Source organism: Poecilia reticulata, chromosome 11 (genome assembly GCF_904066995.2).
Source record: "Poecilia reticulata chromosome 11, P_reticulata-male-v2, whole genome shotgun sequence".
Classification (NCBI taxonomy): domain Eukaryota; kingdom Metazoa; phylum Chordata; class Actinopteri; order Cyprinodontiformes; family Poeciliidae; genus Poecilia; species Poecilia reticulata.
Window position 1 is genome coordinate 11,350,942 of NC_088840.1, and position 15,181 is coordinate 11,366,122.

At 38.5% G+C, this 15,181-nt stretch overlaps 1 protein-coding gene across 3 annotated transcripts in view; it reads left to right on the plus strand.

Moving 5' to 3' along the window:
• The window catches only part of calcr (calcitonin receptor), a 67,670-nt gene that overhangs the window by 29,121 nt on the left and 23,368 nt on the right, over positions 1-15,181 (plus strand). Inside the window, exons 2-11 of one of the 3 annotated variants that reach the window (XM_008421736.3) lie at positions 4,978-5,045; positions 8,604-8,754; positions 9,937-10,044; positions 12,534-12,619; positions 12,733-12,868; positions 12,961-13,071; positions 13,156-13,277; positions 14,035-14,107; positions 14,209-14,319; positions 14,416-14,528. In XM_008421736.3, the coding sequence (XP_008419958.1) occupies positions 5,001-5,045; positions 8,604-8,754; positions 9,937-10,044; positions 12,534-12,619; positions 12,733-12,868; positions 12,961-13,071; positions 13,156-13,277; positions 14,035-14,107; positions 14,209-14,319; positions 14,416-14,528 (1,056 nt within the window). In that variant the 5' untranslated portion in view covers positions 4,978-5,000. Of the gene's footprint in view, positions 1-4,977; positions 5,046-8,603; positions 8,755-9,936; positions 10,045-12,533; positions 12,620-12,732; positions 12,869-12,960; positions 13,072-13,155; positions 13,278-14,034; positions 14,108-14,208; positions 14,320-14,415; positions 14,529-15,181 lie in introns of those variants that run through there. The other 2 variants (XM_081612976.1, XM_081612977.1) reach the window with 2 other exon arrangements.

Below are 15,181 nucleotides of genomic sequence, written 5' to 3' on the forward strand. Positions count from 1 at the left end.
CATGTAATTTGAAGAATAGTGCAAACATGTTTCTGTTCAGGAGAAATTTACGTACCAGCTGTCTGTGGTTAAGATCTGAAATGTGTCCGTTGGTCAAGCAAATCCTCCTGATCTGGGATCGGTAACGCAACTCGTTTGTGGCTGCAGATCTAATGGCTGCTGAGCCAGAGCTTGTATGTGTTGAATCAGTGGGAAATCCACAGAAAATCTGATTCAGCCGGCACCTCCTCCATCACTGATCTCTGGCGCATGCGACCGCTACCTAAAAGATAGACAAGCAGTCTTATCCTGTCTGATGTTACCAGACTGATGAATTAATGACAGATGAAAGAAAAAAAAAAGTCAAAAGCTGAAACTCAAAACTTAAATACAAAAGTCTTATGAAGTAGTTTATGGTAGTTATCTACCACCGTTAGGTACTTTAAACAAAGCATCATGTCCAAAAGTAATTATAAATACTTAGTTTTGTTGTATGCAGACATCCATGTAATATTTACAAGGTAAACAATAATTCCATACATTAAATAACTACAGCCATTCTGATGCTTACTTTAGTTGACTGTTGTAGTATGCTTCAAATATTTGTTGTTAATGTTATCTTAAAAGTGATGGACTGGTACCCAATCCACGATTATTTCTGAAAAGCCTTTCACTGCCTTTTGTCACATTATCAAAATTATTTCCAAACAGTTTCAGTCATGGATGACCATGAGAGAGAGAGAGAACAGGGATTATTATACAATGACAGATTTAAATTTCTTGTGACAAAAATGCTTCAGAACTCCATGTTAGCTTAAGGTTTTATCATTTCGTGCTGAAAGCTAAACTGTCAACATTTTATTTCAATAATCCACAATATCTATTTAGTTAGTCAGTAATCATACAGGAATTTCAAAGTGGCATGGGGTCTAAGTGGTAATTCATTTTAAAGCAGACTTTTACAAATCCCTGTTGTAAACAATTCACCTTCTCCTTCTTCAGTGGCTTTTAGTGCTTAGCGTTGGTTTACTTTGCTCTGTGGCCTTATGTTGTTTTAGCTCATCGTCTCTGTGGGATGGGTTGGGAGTGTGTGTGTGCGTGTGTGTGTAGGGGGGGTATTTTAGATATTATTCACCCATTAACAGCCGTATGATCTGTGTTAGAGGTCACATGTGGAGCTACTGTGTGAAGCTTGTCCTGAACTTGTTCCAAGTGAGAAGCAGATTCTTTAGTAAAGAACATGAACTTGTGCTGTGATGGTGAAATGTTCTGTGCTTCTTAATTTTTTAGATAAAGATACTAATCCCTGATAAAGACATTCAGGACCTTGAAAACTTGCATGTTTGTAACTGCAGACAGAAGGCAAAAATAAATCGTAATAACACACAATTAAACCATGCATGCATGGCAAACTGGATAAAGATTATTAAAATATCTTAAAATATATTCATATTTTATTTTAAAAGTAAGTGAGTAGAATAAAAATTATTTTGATGTATGGTGAATGAATGAAATCCAGATTTTATAAGGTTTTGATTTATAAAAAAAACATGACTATTATTTACTGCTGCACCCATAATTATTAATAATAAATTACATAAACTTTGAACACAGATGCATCAGTGAGACTTTTGTGGCAGATCTTTAATGTCAAGAAATCTGATTCAAAGCGAGTATGGAGCAAAGCATTTAAAATGTGTATTTTTCTTACATCACCACTGAACAACATGGAGCTCACCTTTTGTGACCATTAAAGGGATTTTCAGAGGCGACTCTAAGCTGCACTTCGGTACAAATGTGCGAGTGAACGGCTGTTTGTGCTATCTGTAGGTACGGAGCAATTATTTTCTGTGACTATTTAAAGCTGACCAGCCTTGGTTTGTATTTAGCCCCCCCAAAAAGTATTATGCTTCAAATTTGACTAAAGGTCCCCTTCAAATTTAGCCTAAACAACAACAACAACGCTGAGAGTAATGCTTGTGTCACTCGTCTCGTCAACCTCTGCCACCTCTGACCAACATTCGGATGCAAGCACACGGTTCATTGTGGTCATAGCAACTTTTCGATATCCGACTATTGAGTTAAAGGCCACTGTTGTTGTCTTACGTCTGAACAACACAAATTCAGAGGGGGGATTGGCGTCCATTTTGAACGTTGTAATCAGCGGTAACTTTAATAAAAAATATCAAAGTGGGTTTTTCATTTGCAAACTAAGAACCAAAAACAAAAAAACGGATTTAATAGCAACCAACGTCGGAACCCAACAGAGGCTGACTTTACAATTCTGCCACCACCAAAGCAAAGACCTGATGCCCTCAGTGCGGCAGCCTGAGCTCAGCCTTTTTAAATTTACTGTTTAGGTGCTTGACACCTTTAGAAAATAAGTAATTGCTCAAAAGTATAGGAGACATAGTTTTTTACTGTTGCCAAGCGCAGGATTTATCCCCCCTTACAGGTACTCTTTGTGGTGGCTGTAATTGCAAACCATTATAACACTTAGCTCCGTAATTCAGCCACAAGATAATTTTCATCTGTCCGCGTGAGACCAAACTGAACAGAATATTTAAATCCAATGATAGAGAACATCACTAGACATAAACAAGCATTTACTGTATTGAGTCCAAACAGGAAATTAACTTTAAAGGTTGACTGCACTCAGATAGAGGTGGCACTGATATCATTGCACACCCTGATGGCTGCAACTGAAAAATGTGTGTCGTTGTGTGTGTCGCTTGTTGATAAAAGTGACAGCAGCATGGAGGAAGGTGCTGCAGTCTCAGTGAGAGATTGTCCAGGAGTGAGGATAGCTGAGGTAGTGGCATCTTACTAAATACTTAATTTAAAAAAAGATAAGCACTAAATATTCCTTATGTGTTATCGTTATATATCAGTTTCTCTCTATGGCTCTCTGATCTTTTGTAACACGCTGAATTACTTTTGGTCTTATGATTAAAGTTTTGTTTTGGCCTGAAGATCGGTTGTGGTTTATGATTGCAGTCACTGAAACGATCATGAATATAAATCATGAGCAATTTCATAGTTCGGACGCTGAGTGAAATGGGGGTCTCGTTCCTGTTTTCAAAATCTATCTCATTAAGTAGTTCTAGGCGTAAACGGTGTCGTTCTTTTGTCTGGCTCAGGAAGCTGGTAAAGAGAGGCAGCTAAAAACTCTTTTGAGAAGGTGAAAGGACACATTTCCCATCATGCACTATGCCAAATAGAGCTCAACCTGCTGCTGTTTGCGTCTTATTAACTCTTGATTACCTGTGTAACTAAAAAAGTCAAACACAAATGTGAGCGCCATTAGTTGTGCTTGGAGCTCCGTTAATTGGTTCTGCGCAGATCGTACTCATGTACCCAAGCCTATTATTTGTCCCTCTCTGATTCAGCACTAACACGAGTCCATCGCAGCCTGTCTGTTTAAAATTACTGTGCTGTAGATTAATATCTGTGTGCAATATTGGAATGAATAGAGATGAGTTTAAATGCATTGTTAAAACTTGATTGATTCTTTTTTTATTATTATTAATTACGCCGATGTATGTAATGCTAGTTCTGCAAAATTTGAAAGTGTTTCATGTCAAATTTTAGGAATAAATACCCAGGAATTAATCTTTTTTTTTTTTATCGTCCTGGTAAAGAACATAAAGCTTCACAAAAGTCTCAAAAATGGTCATTAAACACTAGCAACATTGTTTTAAAACAAATACCTGCAGTTGTCTTCAGTGAGCTTTGGAGATTTGCTTGGGACAATTTCAGTTGTAATTTGATGTTGTTATGTTTAAAAGACATTTTTCAAATTATTTCACTTGTGATTTTTAGATAAAATTTGGAAAAACCTATCACTGGTTGAAAGGATCTACTTTCCCAAAATGTCATTTTTAAAATAAATAAATAAATAAAATTATGTCTAGCAGTTAGAAGAATATTGTAAAGGATTTTTGAAAACTCATTTTATTTTCTTGAGACTGAGACATACAAAAAAATTAAATAAATAAATAAACAAAAAAAAACTTTACATTTGATACATTTTTTCCATCAGCATGTCCAATTTTGCATTTTAGGAAAATGTCAAAAGAGTCAAAAGGAAAACACCGTAACATTCAAAGAAACCCTGGCTGCAGATGAAAACCCTCGGCCTTGAATTCTTGGCAGATGCTGCACCAGGTTTATTTGTCATCTTAAAGCTAAGTAGCCTACCATCAGCGTGCCACTGCTGCCAAGAGAAATACTATCAATAACTCTGTGACTTTGCTCACCCATGTCTGACTGCTGAACCGTCTGCACGTCGGGTCGTTGGAGCGAGTAGGCAGTCCTCAGAGCTCAGATGCTGGAGTGCGGGGCTTCCAGCAGGTTCTCTGTAAGCCAAAGTGAAAGTCCTGAGGTGAATTCTCAGCCTACATGCCTTTGCTGTTTCTGCTGAAGCAGAGGCTCCGGACACGATTATTGGGGCCCAACTATTTTCGTCTGACTTTTTCTTCGTTCCTTTACAACCATCCTTGACTTATGAGATGCTATCTTTAAATGTATGGATCGACATGTCGTGTGTGTGCGTGTGTGCGTGTGTGCGTGTGTGTGTGTGTGTGTGTGTGTGGGTGTGCGTGTGTGTGTGTGTGTGTGTGCGTGTGTGTGTGTGTGTGTGTGTGTGTGCGTGTGCGTGTGTGTGTGTGTGTGTGTGTGTGCGTGTGTGTGTGTGTGTGTGTGCGTGTGTGTGTGTGTGTGTGTGTGTGTGTGTGTGTGTGTGTGTGTGTGTGTGTGTGTGTGTCTGCTTTTTAGATGCACACAGAGAAGCGTTACATGTTCCAAAAACTGCATTCGTTCTGCTGCAGTATTTTCCATTTCTGATGACTGGTTCTGTGGATGTTTTCTCTCAAGAGAGATCTGAAATAAAATTTTAAAAATAACAAAACATTGGGGTTTTTTTCTCAGTCATCTCATTGCAGATAAATTATTTCTCTAACAGGTTTGACGTGTCGCTCTTCTCTGTTCTTCCTCCAGGGACTTACCTGTGTGCGGACGATATGAGGTGTGCAGGCTCCTTGTGGATTGTTTGGTCTCTTCTGGTGGTGAGCTTTCATTCGGCTCTCATTATTTAACTTTGCAAAGTCCTCAAAGCCCTTCCTATTTTATATCCCGTGCACATGTGCAGAGCGTTCAATTTCCATTAAAGGGAGATGCAATATGTTTTGGTCGGATGGTTTCATTTATCAGCAAGAATCTCAATGTCTCATGATTGCTTTCCACTCACCGTTATGATTTGGGCTATTTAATTAGCTCAGCTTGGCTGGAGAAACTGAAAGATGAATGACTCGGGGGAGTGCATTTGTTGCTTTTGTGTGAGTAGTGCCTGGGCGTACAGGTTCTGATATCGACACGGATTTAAAAAAAAAAAAAAAAAAAAGAAAAGAAACTCCCATGCTGCGATTGTGGCGCATTCATTTGTTTTCGTGTTGTGGACAGAAATTGCATTTTGAAACTCTTAATTGCAGCCAAATCGTCATTAAAATAGTACTCCGCAGTTACCAAAGAGAAGGCACAAAAAAGGTATTAAATCTGTGCTTTAATTAAATGCTCACCTCTGTTTTGCAAAATATATTGGAATAAATGTTGTTGTATCACGATTATTTAGTGCGAAATGACTACAAAAGTAAAGCGGCATAATTTATTTAGTAATTAAAACTTACACAATAATTAATTTAACAGTTTACATAATTGTGTCATGCACCGATGTTCTTATGAAAAGGCACAGGTCTATAAGGTGTAGCATAAACCAACTTATTTTCAACATCTTGTTATCAGGATGGGCAATTTCCACCTGTTTTTATTCTAAATCAGTCACATGCAGAAATTCACCATTTGCAGCTTTCCGAACAAATAAGTTTGTATTTAATCTCTTAATTTTTACAGCCAACATCCTCTTTCTACGTTTTTGTTTATTTTTCAAAATCAGAAGTAAAATGAAGTATCCATGTGTTTTGTGTTGAAAAGTCGAGCTCAGGTTTAAACTGTAGAACAGTTTAGATTTTGAACCAGATGATAAAATGCGTTCATAAAAAATGAATAAATAACACATTTTTTTACCGTACTTTACACGATAAAAACTTAAGATTTCAGAGAATAAATGTGCAAAAAAAGCAGGGGTATGAATTACTGTCTTTTTCCTTTTTTTCTTAAAAATACAGGGTGTCGTCCCTGTGGGCCATTCCTCCCAGTGTTGTGAGCCATGTAGGCCATTTCACAATTTGCCCCCATTTTTCCCAAAACTGACCACATCCAAATGAATTTAGAAAAACTGAAAACCTGCATGTGTGTTCAGAATGTTTAGTGGAATTAAATCAGGAAGTTGAAGATGACACTGTTGTTTTAAAAAAAACAAAAATAAAAAATCAGCAACTCAACAGATAAGTTGAGCTCAAAATTGTGCATAACCCTGGAAGAGTTAGGTTTAAATTGATCTTCTAATTTGTCCAGCATATATTTGTTTTAACTGGTTGTAATATTAATAATTTCGATATGGTAAATGTCGTTGATGGTAAGAAGGCCTTCAAGCTTTGGGACGCATTGTCAAAATGACAACAAATGGTTTGATAGCTGCTATACAAATAAAGATGTTTCCAGTGATAATTGAGAAAGATATATGTTATTCTTGATATGTTTTTTTGTTGTTGTTGTTGCATTGTAAATAGTATGTATTAAATTAAGCCTTGTCTTCATTTGGCTCAAAGCTTTTTTTTTTTCTTGAATAAATCTTCAGCTCTATCAGCTCAACCTTCACCGCCGCTATGGGGTTGAGTCATAATGTGTTCTCTTTGAGAAATGGCATTAATTAGCTTAATGGACTCTTTTCTAGTCAGTAAAACATCCCAGTGTAACACACAGAAGAACCACAAATCACGCAGGGATGACTTTGCCGTGTTTCGTCATTTAAAAAATGGAACTTGACGGGAGTGGTGCAATCAAACGCCACGGATGTCCTGATGAACGGGTTACACAATAAGATATGGAAGCTGTCGTTTTAACGATTACAGCTCGCAGCAAGTGAAAAACCCAAAGTTTAACTTCTCAGAAAAAGAAAAAAAAGAAAACAGCAGCTTTGTAATAGAAATTACATGTTGTGTTACGGCTTAACCGTTAATAGGGAAGACTGCTGAACTCACAGATGTTGAGCTGACAGACACCGACACCCTCCACAGGGAGGACAAAAGGTCAACAATAAAGATAAACCTGTTCACAGAGGGAGGGCTTTATCCAAGCATATTAATAGAAAGTTGAGTGGAAGGAATAACCCTAGCCTTGGGAGAACTTTAAAGGATATTTGAGACTGGAGCAGATTTGTTAGGTCTGGACTGCAGCTAGAGTCAGCGCTTCAGAGCTCAAGCTGTTGGAAAGCAATCGTGAGATATCGAGATCCTTGCTGATAAATTAATAATCATTAAAACTAACAGGAACAAAGAAAAAATTAATATATAACTTCACGAATTTTCTTTTTAAACCGAACAATGGAAATAAATGACTTTTTCAGTTATTATTTCAATTTTGTTTAATGTTTTTTTTTTTATGGACCTAGCTCCCTCTCTCTATAAATTTAATTTCACTGTTTTAATTAACAACTTGTTTCAACATCGGGTGCAACATTGGAACATTCCAGGTGCTTTGCTTCTGATCGAATGTAAATGTTGCTGTGGATTGTAATTTTATGTTGTTTAAAATGCTGTTTTTATTTAATTCAGGAGGAATAAGACGCTGTAATAAAGGAAGAAATGCCTGACGTGAGTTTTTTTTTCAAAAGAGAAAGAAGATTTTTTCTTTTTCTGATATTGGTGGTAGCCTGGTGGTCGTATGTATGACGTCATTTACTTCAATGCTTGGAGTGACATCATATGTACGGCTGCTAAACTGCTACATGGGACATCCTGTTTTTGACGGTACTTTTATCTCTTTTTTTTCGTCTTTTGCAAGCTTTTTTTTGTATCAAGAGAGGTAAGGACGTCACTCTGGCTCCTCTGGAAAGAGTCGGGTTGAAGAAGCTCCTCAGTTGTGATAAAAGCTGGACATGATCCTGGCAAAGTATTTAAATTCTTCAAATAATTCATGAAATGCAAATGCATAAGCCTGGCACTCGGGAGAGGCTTAGATTTCGCCCCCCAGAAAAGTGAGATTAAGATAAGTCACACCAATATAAGTTCTTTATCCTTCAGTGAGCAGCACGATCGAATCAGCATTTCATACAGCACCTTTTCATTTTACTTCTACCTCCAAATGCAAACAATAGGGCAAAGATATGATTCATTTGGAGGAGAAAAAAAAACAGCTGCTTAACTTCTTTTGTGTGATCCGAAACACATTTTAATGAGTCACACACTTGGAGAGAGACCAGCACTTGAAATCAGAGAAATTGTGATCAGAGCAGCTTTCAGCGAACTTTCCAGATGCACTTCCTCCGTTTAAAATGCCATCATTTGTAAAGACGCGCATCTTTATTCAAGCTTGTTTTTTTTCTGCAAAGTGAAACATTTGAAGACCTCACCGCTGCTGCCGAGGATGATTTTTACACTTTATCGTGTTCCTGGCTGTGGAGGGAATGTAAATGGGGAACATATCTGATTTCTTTTTTTTCTCCGCAGCTCAGGGAGGCAGCAGACGCTGGAACAATCTCAGACACATCAGTCAGTCCCGGACTGAGCACCGGGATGGGACAGAGTGAGAAGGCGCCGAGCCAAGGTCAACACAGATGTGTCGAGTCATCCAAAGGAGATGCCCAACAAAACAGAACCGGTGAGAGGCAAACATCAAACCACTCAAGAGACTGTGACAGATAAATGATGGTTTGCAAATGCAATTCAAACCTCTTGAATTTTTATTCAGATTTTGTCACAAACTACTGGAATTTCACACCAGCTTTGAACAGCTCAAACTACTTTTTTTTTAACATTCTTCCCTGCATAAAAGCTCAATAAGACATTAGGTAGAGTGTCTGTGAACACAATTTTCCAAGTCTTGCCACAGATTCAGAATCGGGTTTAGGCCCTGCGCGCATACACCGAATCGTTCTTCAGATAAACCGTTGACGTTTTTGTCGCGATCCGGCCGTTCGTTTGCACAACACCAGTGACCGGAATCGCTCACACCGGCATTTTTTTCAAACCAGGTCTCGGAGTGAAACTTTTCTGTTACTCTGCAGATAGCAACAAAAACAATGGCGGGTAGCATTGGGCTGTGTTGTTCTACTTAACCTGTTCAGCTTATCACAATTTCTGATAAAGAATATATGTGTTGCATGAACAGTTTGTTCATATGGAGACAGAGATGGGTTGCTATTTACAATCAGGTAGAAAATGAGGGTCAAAAGCGCCTGCATTTGACAAGATGAAAAAAAATAACAGCGCCATTTAGTGCCTTGGTGGTGCCGTCTAAATGTGGGAACACCCCTCCCCCACTCCCCCCACTCCCACCCCCACCACCATCAACACCCCAAAATACCAGCAGTTTTCAGGCAGCGGTCTCATTCTGACTTGTCTGGGTTTTTGTGCCACACTTTTTCCATTTTGAAATGATGGTTTGAGCAGCACCTTGCTAGATGCCCTAAGCTTTGGGATGTTTTACAGCCACATCCTACTTGATGATGCTGATCTTCGCGATGTTGCTGATGTTCTTTAACAAACCCATTTGAGACCCGTTTTCCTTCTGTTTCACAACTGAGCATTACTACTTGCATAAAATCCAAGAAAATACATTAACGTTTTTGGTTTGGATGAAAGAAAAAAAAAAGAAAAAAGTTTGAATTAAAATACTTTTGCAAAGGTGAAAGCGTAACATTTTTTAAGAAGGTTGGTGGTGATGGCAGTGGTTAAGCACAAGTGATCTGAGTTTTTTTCGGTCGTACTTTTTGTCAGCACACACAATGAAAAACCCAGGCAAAGTGAATGTGTTTATAATTATACTGATTTGGCTCTTGAGGTCTGTTCTGCGCTCCAATGTGGGACGGGTTTTTGTGCTGGAATGAGACGCCGGCTGGGGAATCGGTAACTCTGCAGTGTCCAGATCACCCTGACCTCGGTGCAACCGGTACGTTTTCTGCTTTTCTCACTAGAGTAGAACAACCAGCTGGAAACTGGTTCCTGTTGAACTACATTTTTACACACCAATGCAGTGTGTGCGGTTGCGTGTGCGTGCATGTGTGTGTGTGTCCATAACGATGGAATCCTCCACCACTTCATCTGCTCTTGAAACCCTGATGTTTTCTGATTTAAGTCAGATTTAGAGTTTGTAACACAAGCATAGCTCCTTACCTTCTTTCAATGCCCTGTTTTCTCATAATGCTAATTCTACCACGTCTTATTTTACAGCTACTTATTTTCACATTCCATGATGTTAGATTCATTAATCTTGTGTTGCATTCTAACATGTCAAATTCTAAGATAAAAATGGTTTTGCTTAGGGGTTTCACACACCGCTTTCTCCTACACCAGCTGGGATTTTTCAATTGTCTGGTTTTGGGTTATCTTGGAAGTTTATTCAATAAAGTTACCTGCACAGTATCCATCATAAGAGCAGCTGCAGCAACGTGTAATTTGTTTAGTGACTCACCATGCCCTTGAGTAAAAAACAACTCTAATGAATTGACCTTTCGATAAGTTTCATGGATGTTTGTGCATTTGGCAGAAGGGGGCACAGGGTAGGTGCTAGAGTAGGAAGTGTTCTCTGAAAAGTTGTTTTGTGGTAAAATATCTTATAGAGTCTCTTACAGGTGCTAACGGACGATCCCTTAGCGAGAGCGTTCAAGTAGATGGCAGCTATTTTATTGGGCACTTTGCTGGCTGACAGCGACTTGACTTTGATAGCAGCGACTATGGGCGGTCAGTGGAGCTCGACGAAGTGAGAGGTGATGCTTACTCTTTGGTAAACATCACCTCTCTTATGTACTTCCATGCAAAGGATTTATAGCTACAATTTACAGTTTTTTCAGAGTGAACTCTGTGCAGCCTTTGTTTGCAAATCGTCTCCTAAATTTCTGAGGAAACCTGTCCGGTCAGTTCTCACCGAAACCAAACAAATTAAATAAAGACATAACAAGTGATTGGATAATTTATTAAGGCTTGGTAGGAGGCACAGTCATATAATTGAAAACCCTGTGCCAATGTTGAAAACATTTTCACAATTCTTGGCGTCTTTGGTGGAGAGTTGTAAAAAACCTTGAAGTAAATCACTGCAGGAGTACAATCTCAAACTGAAAATGTTAATTTGAAAAGATTCAATTGTTTATTGAAATCATTGCTGTTAATAACTGTTTGCAAATTTAACATTTTTTTTGTGTGCAAATTTCAACCTTTACCAACTTGAAAGCAAACAATATTGCTTTAATCATTCTCTCTAAATTCATTCAAAAATCCTCCATCCTCTTTCCACTCAGTCTATGGGGTTTTCTATGATTTAGTTATGTAATGACTATTATTTTATGGCTGTGCTGATTTGACCATATGCTTTGGACTATTATCACTTGAGACAGGTCAGCTGCTTCTCGCAGACGTACTAGTTGAGTTCAAACATAAAAAAGTAACACATGCTTCTTTGTGCTACCTTTTCCCAACACGCCATTTAAACGACAGTCGGTTACAAGAGATGTCCACATCAGATAAAAGGTAAATCATTATCAGATCAGCCGGACTGAATAAATACGGGCATTTATTTGAGCCGGAATAGACCGCGGACTTCGATTATGTAAGAAAGGTTAATGCTTGATTTGCAGGACCGCTGGTTTTCGCAGAATGTAAAATTTTTACATCGCGGATAATTCGAGGCTCAGCAGTGTCTAGCTGAAGAGATCCAGAGTCGGGTCATGTCATGATTTAGGAGATGCAGCATGACAAAGAGAGGGGAGGTGAGGTAGAGGACAGAGAGATGAATGAGGAGTAGGTGGAGGGGAAAAAAAACAGGAGAGGAATAAAGGCAGGAAAACTGGAGCCGGAGAGATGGATGGGGAGAGAGAATATGAATGAGGAAGCCGACTGGTTGTTTTTGTACGAGCTGGCTCATGAGGGATCCTACTAGAAATGTCTGTGACTCTAAGAGTCCCCATATGGACCATTTGAAAGCTCGTACTCCCGATCCGATGCCGGGAGGGGGATTTCATTTCGCGAGCAGTTGATGAGCTGTCAGCCAGGACTAAGCTGTTGTTGCTGCCTCTGTCAGGAATAATGTGATCTCATTCTCGTCACGGATCTCTTGTATATGTCTTTTTTTTTCTTTTTTTTTTTAAGTTTGACATTTGAGAATTTGCCAGAAAAATGACTCCAAAGGTGGAAAACATTCTGTTTGATGCTGCGTGCCAAGGTGAATTAATCATAGTTTTCTGGTACTGCCAAGATTCGCCATGTCAGGATTATGCCAATATGCTACTGATGAAAAATAACAGAGCGAGGCATCCAAAGCATACACTCTCTACTAAATCTCTCGCTGAAATAGAAAAGGAAAAAAAAAAATGCCTGCGAATAAATCAGTTTGGAAAGTTACTGGTTGCTTACACTGTGTGCCACTTCTTTTCTACTTCTCTGCAGAAAATGTGACCAAATATTGTGACAAATCAGGCAACTGGGTCCAAACGGGCTGCGCTTGTGGACCACCTTTAAAGAGCAAAATAGAGGTAACCGTTTATTGGATTTTTGCCTAGAAACAATAGAAAGATGAGACAGCTTGTGCAACTTTTCATGTAAACAAAGCAGCTGCTTGTCATTTTTTTTTTTTTGCTTCCAAAAGGAAATTAGTTTTTTAAAGGATGCGGCAGGAGAGCCAACCACAGAAGCCATGTGGGTCAGAACAGAAAAGATTATTCTTGAAAATGAAAACAAATGCCTAGAGAAAATGAAGAACGCACCACCGTATAATAAATCAGGTACTTGACACGGTTTATTATTATTTTTTTTAATCCTACATCTGCGAGAGGTTTAAATATGCTTTCATTATGTTTGTGATGTGGTGTGGCAGGCTTGCACTGCGGTAGGAACTGGGATGGCTGGCTGTGCTGGGACGATACGCCGGCAGGAAGATATGCATCCCAGAACTGTCCTGATTACTTTGTAAGCTTTGACCGCACAGGTGAGAAGCAACACTCAAGAGGTTTTATTTTTTTTATGTAAAAAAAAAAACAAAAAAACGTATTAAATTACATCTGCTTTACAGAACAGGCAAAAAAGTACTGTGGAGCAGATGGAGAGTGGTTTCGTCATCCAGCGAGCAATAAAATTTGGACCAATTACACACTCTGTATGACAACAGATGACAAGAGGCCCAAGAGGCCAGCGGTAATGTCTGTTTATAAGAGATGCAATGATCACTGATTTTGGTTATGCTTTTGATTTTTCTTTAATGTGAAAAAATTTTTCAAAATTAGTTTTTTTTTTTCAACCTTCTTGTCATGAACAACCATTATTTGTTTCCTGTAACAGCAGGGGCAACATCAGCCCAGTTATAGTTCAGCATTCCCTATAAATTCATTTTTAAAATAAAAACAATAATTATAGAGTTGGCCATTTAAAATTAACTTCCTCTAGCATCATATTAAGGCAAATAATAAGATGCTGGGTTTATGGTTACCATTACAAATAAGCACTGTGTACACCTCCAGATTGTACATATTCACTGGAAGCATTACATTTCCAAAAAGCTGCAAACGTTTCTAAATCCATAATTTTGGGTTGCAGACATATGTTGGGCAGCTTCGCACCTTCCTGTTATCTGCTGCAAGCCTGGCTTTCCTTTGCTCTCTTCAATGAGTTTTAGAACGACCTCAACACGTAGATGAAAATAATTTATTTTAGATAAGCTCTTATAAACGCCTCACTGATTCCACAAATAATTAACCTGAAGTCTTTTCACATTCACTGGTCAGAGAAAGGTACTCTCTTTAAGTCTCCGACTGCCTGGTCATCAGCTAAACGAAAACTGACGGATTTTTGTCAGTGGATGATGATGTCACAGTGCACCTCTTGAATTTATCGCACAAGTTATTTTAGTGAAAGTCCACCTTATTCGCATTTTAAAACTGTGTTTTCTCCACAGAAACTCAAAGTGGAAGAAAATGAACAGAAATGTCTGCAAAAAATGAAACGAGACCCAGCACTCAACAAAACAGGTAAATTTTTAACGTGGTCTTTACGGGTAAAGCTTCATGCTTGACAATACCAACAGGTGTCCCTGAAACAGCTATTTAATGCTGTTGTGGGTTTGTTAAAGCGCCGTACTGCAGTCGTAACTGGGACGGCTGGCTGTGCTGGGACGACACACCGGCAGGTACCCTTGCCTCTCAGAGCTGCCCTGATTATTTTTCTGACCTCAACCCCACAGGTAAAAGAAATCGATTTCACTCTCTTACTAATCTGTTCATGTATATAATCTATATATAGTGTTCTATATAATAAAAAAGTGTCTCTTAATTTCTAGCGATGGCTACAAAGTACTGTGCAGAAGATGGGCAGTGGTTTCGCCATCCAGCGAGCGGCGTGACTTGGACTAATTATACGCTGTGTGTTGACGACAGCCTGGAGATATTGAGGGTAATTTCCTCTTTTTAATGTTAAAGTGACTTTCCTCACTGACAAGATCAAGTAAAGAATAAATAAACTGAACCTCCACCAAAGCATGTGTCATCAAAACAACCTAGGTAAACGTTACCCAGAGACACTGCCATTATTGCGCCTACTTTTAACCCATTTTTATTGTTCATCAACCTTTAAATGTTCAGAATGCTACAAGTTGTTCTCACTTAACCTAAAGAAACATCTGATCAGATAGTTAATGTATACATTTTGAAGAGCCAACAAGAAAACTATTACCCAATGTTTTTTTGGGTTTTTAAAAATATTTAACTTAATCATTTTGTGTAGCTTTTAAAAAGTCTGGCAGCTAAGTGTTTTTGCTACAAAATAAAGCCTCTTCAGATGTAAGCATAAAACCCACGCTGCATTTTGTCAATGTTGCCTGGTTTTAAATAGTGTTGTGATTGTTAAAACATGATGTTAAAAACTGACATATTGTTGTATCACCACCTCGCCTTAGGCACTTGTACTTTATCATTTATTTCTAAAGGATTATCAGATTCACTATATGACCTCCATGAAGCTTTAGTAAATGTGTATTTCACTGCTGAGATTATTTGCACAGGGAGATGCTAGCAGCGCTGACAGGCCATAGTTATCCTAGCTAGCTT